The 15,491-nt window shown below is 31.9% G+C and overlaps 1 protein-coding gene and 1 long non-coding RNA gene across 4 annotated transcripts; one reads left to right on the top strand and one right to left on the bottom strand.

Moving 5' to 3' along the window:
* Window positions 1-373: 373 nt before the first annotated feature.
* On the bottom strand, window positions 374-3,522 carry LOC118448504 (histone-lysine N-methyltransferase SETMAR-like). 3 transcript variants are annotated; one of them, XM_035881846.2, is made up of 9 exons: window positions 3,375-3,522; window positions 3,180-3,268; window positions 2,930-3,090; window positions 2,642-2,849; window positions 2,466-2,563; window positions 2,252-2,347; window positions 1,405-1,655; window positions 1,011-1,331; window positions 374-900 (listed from the first exon to the last, which is right to left on the bottom strand). In XM_035881846.2, the coding sequence occupies exons 8-9, from the start codon at window positions 1,045-1,047 to the stop codon at window positions 374-376; spliced, it is 564 nt and encodes a 187-aa protein (XP_035737739.2). In that variant the 5' UTR covers window positions 1,048-1,331; window positions 1,405-1,655; window positions 2,252-2,347; window positions 2,466-2,563; window positions 2,642-2,849; window positions 2,930-3,090; window positions 3,180-3,268; window positions 3,375-3,522. The 3 variants fall into 3 exon arrangements, with proteins under 3 accessions (XP_035737739.2, XP_085518314.1, XP_085518315.1); XM_085662188.1 differs by having other exon boundaries at window positions 723-1,331; window positions 1,405-1,549; XM_085662189.1 differs by lacking the exons at window positions 374-900; window positions 1,011-1,331; window positions 1,405-1,655 and adding an exon at window positions 1,719-2,167.
* Window positions 605-1,005, top strand: LOC146872449 (uncharacterized). Its single transcript, XR_014983147.1, has 2 exons — window positions 605-742; window positions 898-1,005. It is a non-coding gene; the product is annotated as an uncharacterized LOC146872449 (long non-coding RNA).
* Window positions 3,523-15,491: the final 11,969 nt, after the last annotated feature.

The following is a 15,491-nucleotide window of genomic DNA, read 5'->3' as shown; positions in this document are numbered from 1 at the left end:
TTAAGACTTACTTGCAAAATATTCATCGAGGTGCGTTTTTATTTTGCTCTCGGATTTGTGACGTTTATCACAGAGAGAATTTTTTAACGAGAGAAACAAATAATAATCGGATGAAGCAAGATCTGGGGAGTACGGAGGATGAGGTAGAACGTTCCAATCAAACTGTAAGAGTTTCTGTCTTACGGTCAATGCAACATGTGATCTTGCGTTGAATATGCTACTTTATGTCGTAATGAGAAACGACACCTCGTCGGTTCACCAATTCTGGCCGTTTTTCAGCTATGGTGGCTTTCAATTTATCGAGTTGATTGGAATATTTTGCAGAATTGATCGTTTCACCTTGTGGAAGGAGTTCGTAGTACACTACACCTTTCTAGTCCCACCAAATACACAAAAGAACTTTGGATAAAGTCACAAATGGTTTCGTAACAATTGAAGATCGATTTTTCTTAGACCAAGTGCGTTTTCGATGCACATTTTGATATAAAATCCAAGTCTCGTCTCCAGTGATAAGCCTCTTTAAAAAAGGATTTTTTTCATGTTGCTGAAGAAGCAAATTGCATGTAGAAACGTGATTCATAAGGTCGGTCTCTATCAATTGGCGTGGAACCCAGACTTCATACCGATTCACATATCCCATTTTGATTAAATGATTATGTACCGTTATTCTGGGAATGTTAATGGCATCCACTATCTCGCGCACACCATATCGCGAATTTTCAACAAGCATACTCTTGATGAGGTCCGTATCCATCGTTGCTGGGCGTCCGCTGCGGTCTTCATCTTTCAAATCAAAATTGCCAGCTCTATATTTCTTAAACCAATTGCGGACGGTTCTAATAGTTGTAGTACTACTCCCATAAACGGTGCAAATCTCATCTGCAGTGTTCTTTGCAGGACCTTTTTTAAAGTAATGAAGTATTACATGCCGCAAATGCTTCTGTTGGCTATTCATATTGAACGGCGCAGAAAAAGATTTTAAAGGAGACTTTGTCACCAACGAAACGTACTTTGAAAAAGCTGCGAGATGACTGAAATTGATGCCATAAAGGGACAATAGATAAACCTACATGTTTACTAACATAGCCGGCTCGAGGTCATACATAGTGTGGCGCAGAAAAAACTTATAGGACATTCTAATATTATAATAATATAAAAGATATAGCTTATTTTTAATTGTTCGATTCTAATTATTTATTTCCATTTTGAACAATTTCACTAGAAATGATTTGTTTTATTCATACTTTCACTAATGCCAAGAATTTAAGATTTGATCTTTGGGATTTGTTTTCCGGAAATACAAAGTTGAATATTTTTTCCTATCCATCACTCTGAAATGATAAAAAAGATTAATGTTGTTTTAATTTAAATTCCTCCAAAACTATTTAATATTAATCTACATACTCCATCTTCTCCAACAATTCGTCTTCTTCATTTAACGTAATGCATCATACTCACGTTCAAAAGTTCTATAAACTAAAGTAACATTATCAATATTATCTTCCGATGGAAAATTAGCTAATTCAAATTTAGCATACCTTATCCAAACCTATAATATAATGTATTAAAATATTTGTAAATTGTTATATTCATATCACAAAATCAAACTTACTTTGACATGAAGAGTTCATTCTAATAATCTCTCAAATAGTAGTCTAGTATTAAATATATGAAATATATCAAAAGTTATATATGATTTCTATAAAAGTTTAGGCACATCCAATTTAAATAATAATAAAAATAATAGAGATATTAAATATGATTTTGATATAAAATAAAAATAAAAGAAAAATACAATTTTAATTATATTTAATTGCAATTTGTAGAAATATAACTTATCTTAGATGAAATACAACTAGTTCATAAATAGCTCTAACATGGTTAATGTATCTTAATAAAGTTTTTAATTTTTTATACTATATAAGCATTATAATAAGTAAATAAATATAAGATAAAAAATAAGATAAATGTAACTATAGGAAAAGTTTACTTTTTATCTACGTTAGTTTACGTTAGTTTACTTTTATCTACGTTATGCAGTTTCCAGGGCTAAATTCAACGAATTTTTCATACAGAATCCTGCATCTATTAAATTTTCTAAGTTGTATCTCTAAATCAATGTAATCACAATACAATTTATTTCTGGGACAAACATCAGTGCCATACTCTAAATTAAATGAAATTAAATATTTAAAAATACAATAATTCAAAACTTATAAATAAGAAAAAAATTGTTATAATAATAGCATACCAATGTTTTTCTCGCTACAGTCAAATTTTTTTGTTGTATTTTGAAATATGTATAAAATAGCCATATCTTAGAAAATGCATTTATGTGGAATAAGTTCTAAACAGGTTTAAAAAAATAAAAAAATAGAAAGTTATATCTTTATATGTAACAAAATATTATAAATATTATATCTTATAATATATATAACAATAATTTTATATAAAAAAAACGGTACCTGTAAATTTGACATTTATCTATACCTTCCGTGTCAAGTTCTTCGTATAAACCATAATTTATCCACAGATAGATATATTGTCTCCAATATTGCTTCTCCTGTACAAAATTTATTTTATGGAAAAAAACTTCAAAATATAACTTTAAAATTGTTAAAATGTAAGTATTTTAACTTACTTAGGAGAGACATTTGTTGTAGTTCGTTTATATATTTCTCTTACAATATTAGGATTTTCTTTGAATTCTACTAATCTCACATAATCGAAAAACATTATGATTTATTTGTCTATTACGCATTTCCATTTCAATATACTTCAACCATAATAATATTATGTAATATATAATGTTACTGTAATCAAGATTTAAGGCACATTCATATATAGATCTAAAATATACATATAAAACCTTGAAATATTTCTAACATAACTAATACTATAAAATGTACTACTTTTGTATGCAAAGTACCTTGCTCTCTGTATTTGTTTCTGACTTTTATCTTATTCGGCATATTTTATTCAATTCGTTATAACCATACGATTCTTATGTATATTATCTTTATACATCTTTTGTTTTCGATGTTGATAATCAACCAACTCATGGGGATCTGATATTTTTTACTTAGATGGCTAAAAGGAAGTACATGTAAATGAATTATTCTCTATGTTAAATTATTGGTAGGTTTAACATCATATAAAGATTTTATCATTATTTTTACAGGAGGCAACATTTTCAAATTTCTCTCCTTGCTTCTCTTGATAGCTGTTCTGTTGTGATTTGAATTTCCGCAGGTACTTTATTTTTCACCTAAAAATGATTTAAATTGCGAATAAGTATTACAATTATAAGTGAAGCGTATGGTATAATTTATAATTATAAAATAAAATATACTAATGTATAAAAATTATTTTACCTTAGCTACTTTGGGCATTTTTTATGATTTGTTCATGGTGATGATTAATCGAATCTGTTTTTCTATGTAACAAATAAAATTACAACAATTATTTTACACAAATAAATAAAACTTCCTAAAGTTATTATTTGATCTTGACAATACACACCGGCTATCATCACTAACGCTATATTTCATAGTTAGATAGTTGAACATAGAATAGATTTCAAGAACCTACACTTCTAAAACTCACAATTATTTCTTTTTTGAGCACTAGATGGCGAAATTAGCTCAGTCAACGTACTTCTTTTTTTAATATTGTGATTACAGCGCCAAAGTGCACGTAATTGGAGCATCATAATAGTTGTTATAAAATAAAATAAATTACAAATTTACTACCTTTGCTGTGTAATAAAAATATTTATTAAATCTTTTAAAAAAATAATTATAGAATTATAAAAATTTAATTGTAATATAAAAATAATGTATAAATGAATATATAATTATAAATTTTAATTATTTAAAGTATATTAATGTTTATTAATAAATTAATATTATTTATATTTATTAATAAATTTTATTATATAAATATATATAATATATATTGAACTATTACCAATAATTGAACTATTGGTTGAATTTAACATTTTAAGGATGCTCATTATCTTTCACTCGAAGCGAAGTCTTACTTCGACGATAGATATGGACAAAAAAACTACAAAAAACTACAAAAAAAAAATACAAAAACTAGAAAAAAAAGAACTACAAAACAAATGGAGAATGTTGTTTCATCATGCGTCTATTGTATCGGTGTATAAGCTTCTATTGGTTATTTCCCTTTTACACGTACATGACAATAAGTTAGATACGATATCGATACGCATTTATTTTACGATAAATGTATACAAAATAATAAATATAATAGACATATATAAGAATTAGTATATAAATCTGTGACCAAAAATAGTAATTCGTCGAATATTTTCTTACAAATAATTAGTGAATAGATATATATCATATTATTTTAACACTATGCCATCCGGCGACACCACAATGATGTGCGTAAAATAGCGGTCAACGGTCGGCAACACCACAGTGGTGTGTGCATAGTATCACTCAGTGGCCGGCGACAGCACTTTAGTATCTTTTGCATTCTGTTAGTGCTTTGTTTAGGTAACAATAAGTTACATACGTCAACGAGTTTTTTGTTTTTATAAATACTTGTGCCCTTTCATCATGGCAGACGAAAGAGACGATACGATTATTTACAATGAATGCGCGGATGTCTTGTCTGACGTTCTGGATGACTTGGCCGATTGGGAAGAAGACGATGGATATTAAAAAAATGAAAGTGAAGCAGAATCGTCGGAAGATAGTGAAATACCTATAAGAAGAATTCGGCGAACGCTACAGTTGCCAACTGATTCGGATGAATCAGATGAAGAAGAAAGTGCACAGTGGTCAGACTTTGATTTACCGAGGACTAATAATAAATTTGAAGGATCTCCGGGTTCAAACATATTTCCCAAAGATACACAGAGCGTCGAGGATATCGTAGAATTATATACTGGGAACGATCTATTTGAATATATTAGCAATAAAACCAACAAGTACTACAGTTAAAATTGCAATAGAAGGAAACTGGATAAAAAAAATGCCAAATTTGTGGACATTACGGTATCCGAACTTAGAAAATGGTTTGGGCTTGCTATACTTATGGGTACTGTAAAAAAAGCAAGGATCGATGATTATTGATCAACGAATCCGTTGATAGACACACCGATATTTCGCAAAATGTTGTCCCGCAACCGATTCAGACAAATATTATCATTTTTACATTTTTCCGACAACAATAAACCGAATAATGCCGACCGGCCTTTCAAAGTGCAATTCGTAATTGATTATTTTTCCAAAAAGTTTAAAGAAAATTTTAACCTAAGTCAAAACATCTCAACTGATGAAGGAATGATACCGTGGCGTGGATGGTTAAATTTTAAAGTTTACGAAAATTACGAAATATGGCATACTCATTCGGATGCTGTGTGATTCGATTACGGGATACATTTCCTCATTCAAGATATACTCCGGCGTTGGACAGCCTTTAGCTAAAACAGTGATGGAACTATTGGCATCTTCTTATGGAAAGTGGTATCACCTCTACATGGATAATTATTACAACAGTGTAGAACTTCCAGGGAATTTACTTGAAAAGAAAATTCGAGTTTGTGGAACGATACGACAAAATAGAGGATTTTCGGAAAAATTAAAGCGCGCAAATGTCAATGTATTTGAAGCTTGTCATCAACGGAAAGGTGAAGTACTCGCACAGGTATGGAGAGCTTCGAAAACTAAAACGATACGAATGATCTCTACAATACATAATGCCACTTTGACTAACACTCAAATAAAATGTAGAAAAACCAATTACACAATAAAAAAACCTGAAAGTGTTTTAGACTACAACAAATACATGAAAGGAATGGATCGGGTAGAACAATATTTGAGTTATTACCCTATATACAGAAAAACTATAAAATGGTCAAAAAAGGTTTGCATGTACCTCTTTAATTGCGTATTATTTAATGCATTCCATACATGTCAATATTTCAATACAGAACACAAGAGACACCGCTTTCACGACTTTTTATTGAAAATGTCTGATTCGTGGATAAAATACCATGTACCTGCTTTTGAGCAAAACTTGGAGGTTGTCACTACATCGCGTACGTCTCATCATGATCCGGTTGACAGACTTTCCGGTCACATAAAGCAACACCAATTAGTACTTATTTCCAAAACGAATAAACGAAAACGAAGAAACTGCCACGTATGTTCCAAAAACAAAAAAGAAGAATAACAAACTTAATGTGCAAGTCTTGTGGAGTTGCGTTACATCTTGGAGTATGTCCCCCTGTGGGTAGGACGTAGTAGAATACTTCCACAGTACTCCCTGCTTGTCGTAAGAGGCGACTAAAAGGGACTGCGTGAATGGTGTGTGAATGTTCTTGTACGGCTATTACTTTCTTTGTTCTTTTGTCATATTTTTTTCTATTCTTTTTCTCTCTCTCTAGCTTCCTTCCGTTCCTTTCCCTTCCTTTGGGGAGCTTGGCTCCCAATAATACATCATTATTATTCATTATGGATAGTACAGCGAAAGGAATAAGCGGGCGTGGGAGGGATACCCACGCCACGGCGGTGTCAGGTGGTGGTAGGGCAGGCCACCCGCCGTCGCCAACCAGCAACTGCCAAAAGCTCGGGGTAGGCAACCTGGCCCCGGCTCTGGATACTGCCTCAGCAAAGGCACCACAGGTAGACGACCTGGCCTGAGTGTGTTTAAAGCGCCAGGAAGTGGATGTGTAAGTAGCGAAGAAAGCCACTTGGAGGAGTAGCAAAGGGCTGCCAGGGCCGTTGAGAGCATGCGGCTATCCGGCTTGACGTCACCAAACCAGGTGAGAAAGCACAAACGTGCTAGGCCCGTGATCTACTCGTCTGAGGAAGAGAAGTCAAGACTGTCCCAAGATTGAGTCAAGGAGTAGACTGGCCCGTGCTAAGTGGGGAAGGACCGGTAGAGACCCCCTTGTTTCAGGTGGAGACTGGTAGGTTGCTGGATAACATCAGGGAAGTTACCTTAGATGCCGAAAACGCTAGGTTGAGATGCCGCAATCTTAAGGGGGATATTTCAGGGAAAATGAAATGTTCCCATAATAAAACGCTGGAAATAATTCAGATCCTAACTGAGAGCCTCTAAATCGGAGCAGATGATCCTCCATCAACCAAGGAAACCATTGCGCAGCTAAATTTTTTAAGTGTATTCCCGGAAAAGAGAAAATAAATATTAAATTATATCACAAATACATTTGTAAAATATAACATTAAAATGATAAAACTAATTGATTAAATCATGTCAAAAGAGAAGTCAGAAAATTTAGCGATAATTTATATATTGCCAAATATTTCCAAGGGTAAAAGACTTTTCCAAGGGAAATAGAATAAAATTATTGTTGCGATAATAGAAATAATATATAGAAAATAAGAACAGCTTACACCAAAAAAAAACATTACAATGAAATGAAAAAATAACGTTAAATAGAAGTATAGTATAAAAATACTTATTAAAATACTATTCTTTTTTCAATAATTATTTTCATCATTAAAAATACTTTGCTCTTTTATTCAATTATTACCAATACAATTATTACAAATATTCGATAGAATCAGAAACAATCAAAACGAGTTAATTATATTAAAAATATAAATATAAGCAACAGGTATATATGCTATGGTAAAATATATTAAAATAATTAAATTTTTACATTTAATTTTTATATTTTGCAGTTATATTAACTTATTCTGTGGCATAATTTAAGATGGTCAATTGGTTAGGCCGCGAAGCCTTTACCAGGGATTGACCTTAAAGAACGTGTATTCAAAGACAAACGATTACACAAGGAGACAAGAGGGATAAAATAGAAGAATATTTGATTGATTAATAAAATGAGAAAAGAAAAACCCAGTAGATACACTATTAGAATAGTAATTCCAATTTGCTTACCTTTCCTATAAATGTGGTATCAGGATGGCTTCCAAGTTCAATGAGGTAATTGGACAATGTTCTATCGGCGTTTTAAGAGAATACCGGATATTCTACTGATTGAAGACTCATCGATTTTTGGATGTAGTCTTATAAATTTATTAGACTCTCGATCAATTTCGAAATAGACTTATAAGTTTTATGACATATTGACTTATGAATCGCTGAATACGGACTTATTACTTAATTTGCGATTTTACAGAATGCAAAATACTAAATTATTACTTAATTATTGATTTTGTAGATTCCAAAATACGAACTTATTACTTAATTGCCGACTTCACCGAATACAGACTTAGAATTAATTACGGACTAACTAGCTAATTAGTGATCAGTTTTACAAAAAGACAAATATTGATTGCCTTCACAGTTTTCCTCTGACTGACTCCTTTTAATTTTCCCCTTCTGCAGATGTATTCTAACTGACTTCTATAAAAGTTGCTTCTTATCGAATAATAATTTTATCATTAGGATTCTGATTTCATATTTTAACAGAAGATCTATTGCATCAAGAAGCGCGGTCTGGGTGGTGCCAAGATTAGTGGAAATCCTTGAAGTGTATATTTGGAAGGGAAGAAATTAAGCCGAGATCTAAACCGTTTATGTCTCTGGAAGATCTAAACCGTTTATGTCTCTGGAAGATCTAAACCGTTTATGTCTCTGGAACTGGTAGTGAGCGTACATGTGGCTTAAGATTTTAAGAATTAAGAAGAGTTAATTCATTTTGACCGGTCGGTATTTTTAATGTTTCTGTGTGATACTTTTTTATGTTTTGTGATACTTTTTTATTTTCTTATTGGTAACTGTTGTATACAGTTGAAATACCTACACTCAGTATAGTATTCAGTCATTTTTTTATTGGCAGTTGTATACGGTTGAAATAGTTTCAATATTGTGGACAATTGTGCTGAATATATTTCTTTCAATTTATAGTTATCGTAGCTTGAAATGTAAGTAAATTGTGAATATTTTTATTATAATAAGGGAAAATATATTTAGAATATTTTTATCCAGAAACTTTACCCTAAAAATGCCGAGACGTCCAAAAATACCAAAAATTTTAGAGAATATAACAAATATAAGAAAAGACTTTTCCGATATGGACCAAGGTGATTTTGACCCTGAGATTGGACCAGCAGATATTTCAGAGGATCAATCAGAAGAAGAAGTGTGTTTCCTCAGACAACAATAGTGAAGAAGAGAACATCCTGAATGTACGTAGATCAAGAAGACTTTTGAGATTGTCGTCATCTTCGGATGAGAATGACCGTCAACAAACTGAAATTGCTCCTGATGGAACTATCTGGACAAAAATAAAAGCTGGATCCACTCCAGGAAGGAGATCAATAAATAATATTTTCAAAGCAGTAATTGGACCCACAGCATATGCAAAACGAAGCATAATGAAGGGCAATGTAAATAGTACTTTTTTTTTGATAATTAATCAACGAATGATGGATTATATTAGAACATACACAAAACTAGAAGCTTTTAGAGTTTCGTGGAAAAAGTCCATAGCCCGATAATTGTTACATATTCCATTAGATTTATTTTATGTATCTCGATATAATTAGTTCTTATTTTTCGAATTAGTCGCATTTTCGGTTCTCTCTTTGACTCGGAAGCGTTTATTCTTATAGTTTGTATGAATTGTATTTATCAAATCTGACTCATTAGTTAGATTCACTACTATTTGTAAGCTCGGATATATTATAATTATATGCGCTTTGAGTTAGTTAGTAACATCAGCAAAAGTCGCATCTTTGTTTTCCTTAATAATTCGTAAAGTTATTTATTGTAAGTGGAACGCGAGAATAGCGTCGTAGTGAGTGCGTGAGATGCGACAAAGAACAAGGAATCGTATCGGCATGGCTCGGTTCGGATGTTTGTTTAAGATGCAATAAACGCATAGAGGCATTGTGTCTTCACAGCATCGTTAGGTTATTTATATTTTCTCGAGCGAGATTATTTTTTTATATTTTCTTGAGAGCGATGTCTCGATACTCGACACTCAGTTAGGAGTAGTTTTTGGCCGAAAAGAGTCATCGTAGCCACGCCCGAATAAAAACCAACATTTTTTACACTACTATTTTCTGGAATATATATATATATATATATATATATATATATATATATATATATATATCAATTGTTTTATTTCAATTAATCTCGGCTACCTTTGAATAAATGCTGACATTATTTAAAGTTTTCATCGTCACTTAAATTATATAATAATGTTAATAACAATACAATTTACAAATACAATTTATCCATTGTCCGCTGGAATTCTTGTAGATAATGATTTATACAATATGAATACATATAGTGTTTTTTAATAATTTAATATTTCGATTCGACGCTGGGTAATGGGTTTCTTATCATCGAATAAATTATTTCACTTTTTCATAATATCTACCTGTTTCATTGTGGTTAGGAGGGTGGTCTGAAAAGTTTCCGACCTCAACATGAACATGCTAGTATTTATCAACAAAAACTAGGGAATGTGTTTGCGTATCTTTTGAAAAGTACTCACCAAAATTTCAACCATTTTGGACGCGCAATTGTTTGATAATCATTTGAGCGAGTCGATGTGAGTGTTTTTGTGAAAATGGAAAAAATCGAGTATCGAACTGTCATTAAATATTTGTTTTTGAAAAGCAATACGACTACGCAAATCAAAAACGAGTTGGACGCTGTGTACAGGAATTCTGCACCATCATTTACCACCGTGAAATTTTGGGCAGCTGAATTTAAACGTGCCTTGAACTTAAAGCTTGGGAGACGATTTACGTTCGGGACGTGCAAAAACTGCAATTACTGACAATAACATCGCTCAAGTTCACCAAATGGTGCTAGACAATTGTCGAATTAAAGTGAGAAAGATAGTACAGGCTATGAATATAACCAAAGAATGTGTTTGTCCTATATTGAATCAAGATTTAGGCATGAGAAAACTGTCCGCACATTGGGTGTAGCGTTTGCTCATATGAAGCCAAAAACGTGTTCGAATGAACATTTCCAACGCTCTGTTGGCGCAGTTTAGGCGCAATAAATCAGAGTTTTAGAGCCAATTAATTATTGTAGATGAAACTTGGATACACAATTATACCCCAAAAACAAAAATACAGTCAAAACAGTGGATTGCGAAGAAGGAATCTATTCCAAAAGAAGCAAAAATTGTTTTTTCGGCTGGGAAAATGATGATGATTGTTTTTTTGGGATAATCATGGAGTTATCTTAATCGATTATCTTCAAAAAGGTAAAATCATTACAGAAGCATATTACGCATCATTACTTGACAATCTGAAGGCAGAAATTGCGTAAAAACGGCCATATTAGCAGAAAAAAATATTTTGTTTTACCAAGACAATGCGCTTTCTTATATCTTAGTGTTTGCCATGGAGAAAATCCCGAATTACGGTTTTAACTGCTTAACCATCCTCCTTACTCACTAGATCTAGTTCCAAGCAACTTTTTTTGTTCCCTAAATTGAAAGTTCCGTTCGGAGGACAGAAATTTTCAAATGAGGAAATCATCATCTTCGTAAACAATTATTTTGTAGAGAAAGATGCCGAGTACTATTTGGACGGGTTAAAAAGATGAGAGCATTATTGGAAGAAATGTATAGACTTACAAGGAGACTATGTAGAAAAATAAAAATAAATTTGAAGAAAAAATGGCTTGTATCTTTTTGAAACTTTTCTCGAAATTTTTTCGAAACTTGGTCGAAAACTTTTCAGACCATCCTCGTATTATTTCTTTATTAGTATCTTTGAACCTATTTCATGAACGACGGATTTCGGCTCATCGATAGAGTTGTAGACGTATTTTTCTAATCGATTATCCAATCGATTGAGGAGTTCAGTAATTGATAATGTTATTGATTGTGCTACACTAAATGATAATAAACTTTGTTGACTAAGTTGTATTTCTAAAAATCATTTAGTTGCTGTATTTCGGAGCTCTCTTCTGTCATTTTGAATTTTAAATTTTATTTTCTTCATTGATTGAAGCAATGCAATGTTTGAAAATAAACTTTTACTGTTGTTTGTTATTAAAATGACATTATTAAATAGATTCTTATCTATATTATATATTTTCATAATAATGCACGATAAATTCATCTAATGCGCTCGATGGAGAGAGATAGAGGAAAGTAAGAAATCTGAAAAATATTGCGCGATATGAGTGTATCTAACAATAACAAATACATAGGATCGATTGTTTTCGTGTTTATAACATCTTTATTCTTTTCAAATATATCGTGTTAAATCATAGCTGCAAATGTAGGAGTCAAGATTTTTTGTTGAAATCGCAATGTAATGTATCTAATGATATCAAATAATGTGCCACATTTGAAATTCGATTTACCATCGAGTTTACTATTCCTGTAATAGAAAGGAATACAATGAATAGTTTCGAGAGTATAAAAGCCGGAAAATTCGAGCTGTACAAACGCTTGGAAGAGATGTACAAATAGAAGAAATTTGCCAATATCAAAATAAATATTAAGAACAAGAAGATATTAACTCATAAATGGATACTTGTTTGAAGTCTTCCGCTTGAGACTAATTAAAATGTTGTTAATACCAAAGAAATCGATGCTACTGTATTTTACATTTTATTGAAATATCTTTATCTCAGCGAAATAAGTGAAATAAATATTATCAAATCTATAAATGATTCAAGGAAGCTTCTGTTTCCGGTGAGAAGAATGAGAAATTTACGATTTAAACGAATGAGTTTTTTGACGAGTGAAGAAGGGTTGGAAGAATAAGAGAATGTGTAAGAGTGCGGAGATAATAAGAAAAAGGGTGAGGAAAAGAGAAAGGAAAGGGAGAGAGAAAAAAAAAGTTAAAAGGACCTAGAAACGATGAGATTTAGAAGTTAGTTTTTGAAAGCGAACTGGAGGAATAATACACGAGAAAAGAGTGGAAGAGTAATGGAGATATTTAAAACTGGTAAAGAGAAGCAAAGAATATAAGAAGTCGGTGAAGCAGTAAGAAATATTTTCAGGAAATAGAAGAGTTAAAGGAGCGAATATGAAGGTGAAGGAAATAAATAAGGGAGGCAAACCATCAAAACTGAAAAGTCTAGGTAAGAAAGGGGAAAAAGATAAATAATTACGAGTTTTGGGAAGGTAAAGGAGATGTGAAATAAGAAAAAAGTGGTTGCGAGAGAGGAAGGAGGAAATAAAAGAGAGGTTTGAGTGTTTAGAAAATAAGGAAAATAAATAGGTCGCCTGAAAAAGAAGAGGGGAATAAATACATAAAGATTTAACAAAATATTGGGAAGCTTTATAAGAAAGGAAATGATCAAGAGTCTGAAAGAGGTTAGGTAAGAGATAAAAGAAGAGATTGAAAAGCTGTAAGAGGAAATCAGCAAGAGGGAGGAAAGCTGGAACAAGAAGAGAGAATAGAATGGAAAAGCTGGATAAAAAAATGATAAGGGAGTTGGAAGAAGAAGCCTGGGAAGGAGAATGGTCTTGGGGATGAAATAAAAGAGTGAAAAGTTCATGGAAATAGAAAGAAGGATGGAGACATGAAAGAAGAAGGAAAAGAAAAGAAATTTGGTTATAAGAGAAGTCAAAGTGTAGAGGGGAAGAAGGATAAAAACAAGATGAAAAAAATAATGAAAGAGATAGGAAATAGGAAAATAGAAGAATGATGAGATAAAAAAGATAAAAAGATGAGGTAAAAATGATAGTGACAAAATTAAGGGTAGTGAATCAAATGAGAGATAATGGAAAAAAAAATGTTGAAAGGGAAGAAGAAGTGGATAGAGCAGGATTTAATTTGAGAGGAAAAAAGAAGCAATGGAAGTAGAGGAGGATAGTAATGGCGGCAAAGGATAAAGGAAGGAAGTAGAAATTATGGTAGAATTTAAATACAGGAAAAACTATAATGGGATAAAATGAGATAAAATGGGATAATAAAATAATAAGAGAGTAAATGAGATAAAAACGAGAAAATATTGAAGAATGGGTGAAGGAATATGTAGACGTATACGTGCATCCCTCAATTGTTCATAGTACTTTCTTCTAAGGGTCATATCACTATTAGAAATATCTGTCCTTGGAAACTCATTGGATACTTGCTAAGAAAACGTATAGATAAAAAATACATTGCTCACTTTTATCCGAGTTTAGGCATTTTTATTTAAGTACCTAGTCTTCAATAATACGTCTAATTGGGCAATAAATAAATAGTGAAAGTAGATGTCTAGCCTTGAAATATTCATTGACATCTTTCAGTCTACACGATTATTAGAACAAAGGAGCACACATGGAATATTTAAACGTTCCAACGAACTATCTTAATAGATGTCCAATCCGACCTATAGACATCTATTCCTTCCCTTTCCATGCTCAGATCATACTTCAACCTTTTTATTCCCTTTCCTAATTGCACTACAGTCTTCACGGATAGTTCTAAAGACGCGCAAAGATCAAGTTACATCTTTCAGACTCACGGCATCTAGATTCTCAAGTCTTATTAAACATTACTAGCTATCACTCCTTCAAGAATTCACTACAGAAAACATATCAACAATTCTTATTTCAACAATTAAACTGTCATAGCTTCAATTCGTGCAATATTTATTATCGCGCATCTACCTCGTAAGTTTCATGGGATCCTTTAAAAGAATGCGCGTTCTCCCATTAATTTACGGGAACGCAGCGAGCGGTAGTTTGCTAATGGCCTTAAACTATCCTAGCCTAACGTCCCTATTCATCGCGACCAATGAGTCTATAACTCTGACGACAAGGAAGAAACAGAGGAAATTCTCCATGCAAACCAACTATCAACGCTGGTCTGGTGCGAGACGCATAACTATCTGGGAAGTGCAGTAGAAGGTGACTTAGCACAGCATAATAACAAGGAAAGTTCATATAAACATATGTCCTATTTGACCTTGTTTTCAAACTGTAGAGACTTTTATGTGGAGGATTGCTTCAAAATATTTTAGTAGAATATTGAGACAATTTTTGAATAAATGATTTCTATATAATAAAATGATTCTATATAAATGCTATTCTAATCTTATTTCTTTCCTTTTTTTACTATCTTTTTTCTTATTTTAAATTCATCATGCACAGAATAACCATTGACATTGACGAAATACTTTGCTAGAAAATTGAACAATGCTTCCAGAAAATCTGAACAATAACTGGAGAAAGCAGAATGGTAAGATAATCAATGGTAAAACATTTTTAAGATTGTATTCAAATGCAAGGGAGTTATAAGTTTTCATATTATAACATATAACATATAATATTTAATCGCTTCGATGTCAATTATATTTTGTGATACTGACGACTTTATTGATATTAATTGATATCATTGATATATTGATATTAATGGTGTAGATTCTGCAATGATTAACACATGCCAAGCTGAAGATGTTTGAAAAATATTATCTTGAAAAATTTACATTGCTTAAAACTACTTTTAAACTATTTTCTTTATTATGACTAGATATACATATAGTAAGAACTTTTATAATTAGTTGTATATTATCAGTGAATCTTTCTGTTTAAAAATTTT

The sequence above is a fragment of the Vespa mandarinia genome, chromosome 17 (assembly GCF_050613455.1).
Source record: "Vespa mandarinia isolate Hongniang chromosome 17, ASM5061345v1, whole genome shotgun sequence".
NCBI lineage: Eukaryota > Metazoa > Arthropoda > Insecta > Hymenoptera > Vespidae > Vespa > Vespa mandarinia.
Note: the sequence above shows the minus strand (reverse complement) of the source record. Positions and strands in the feature narration are given on the sequence as shown.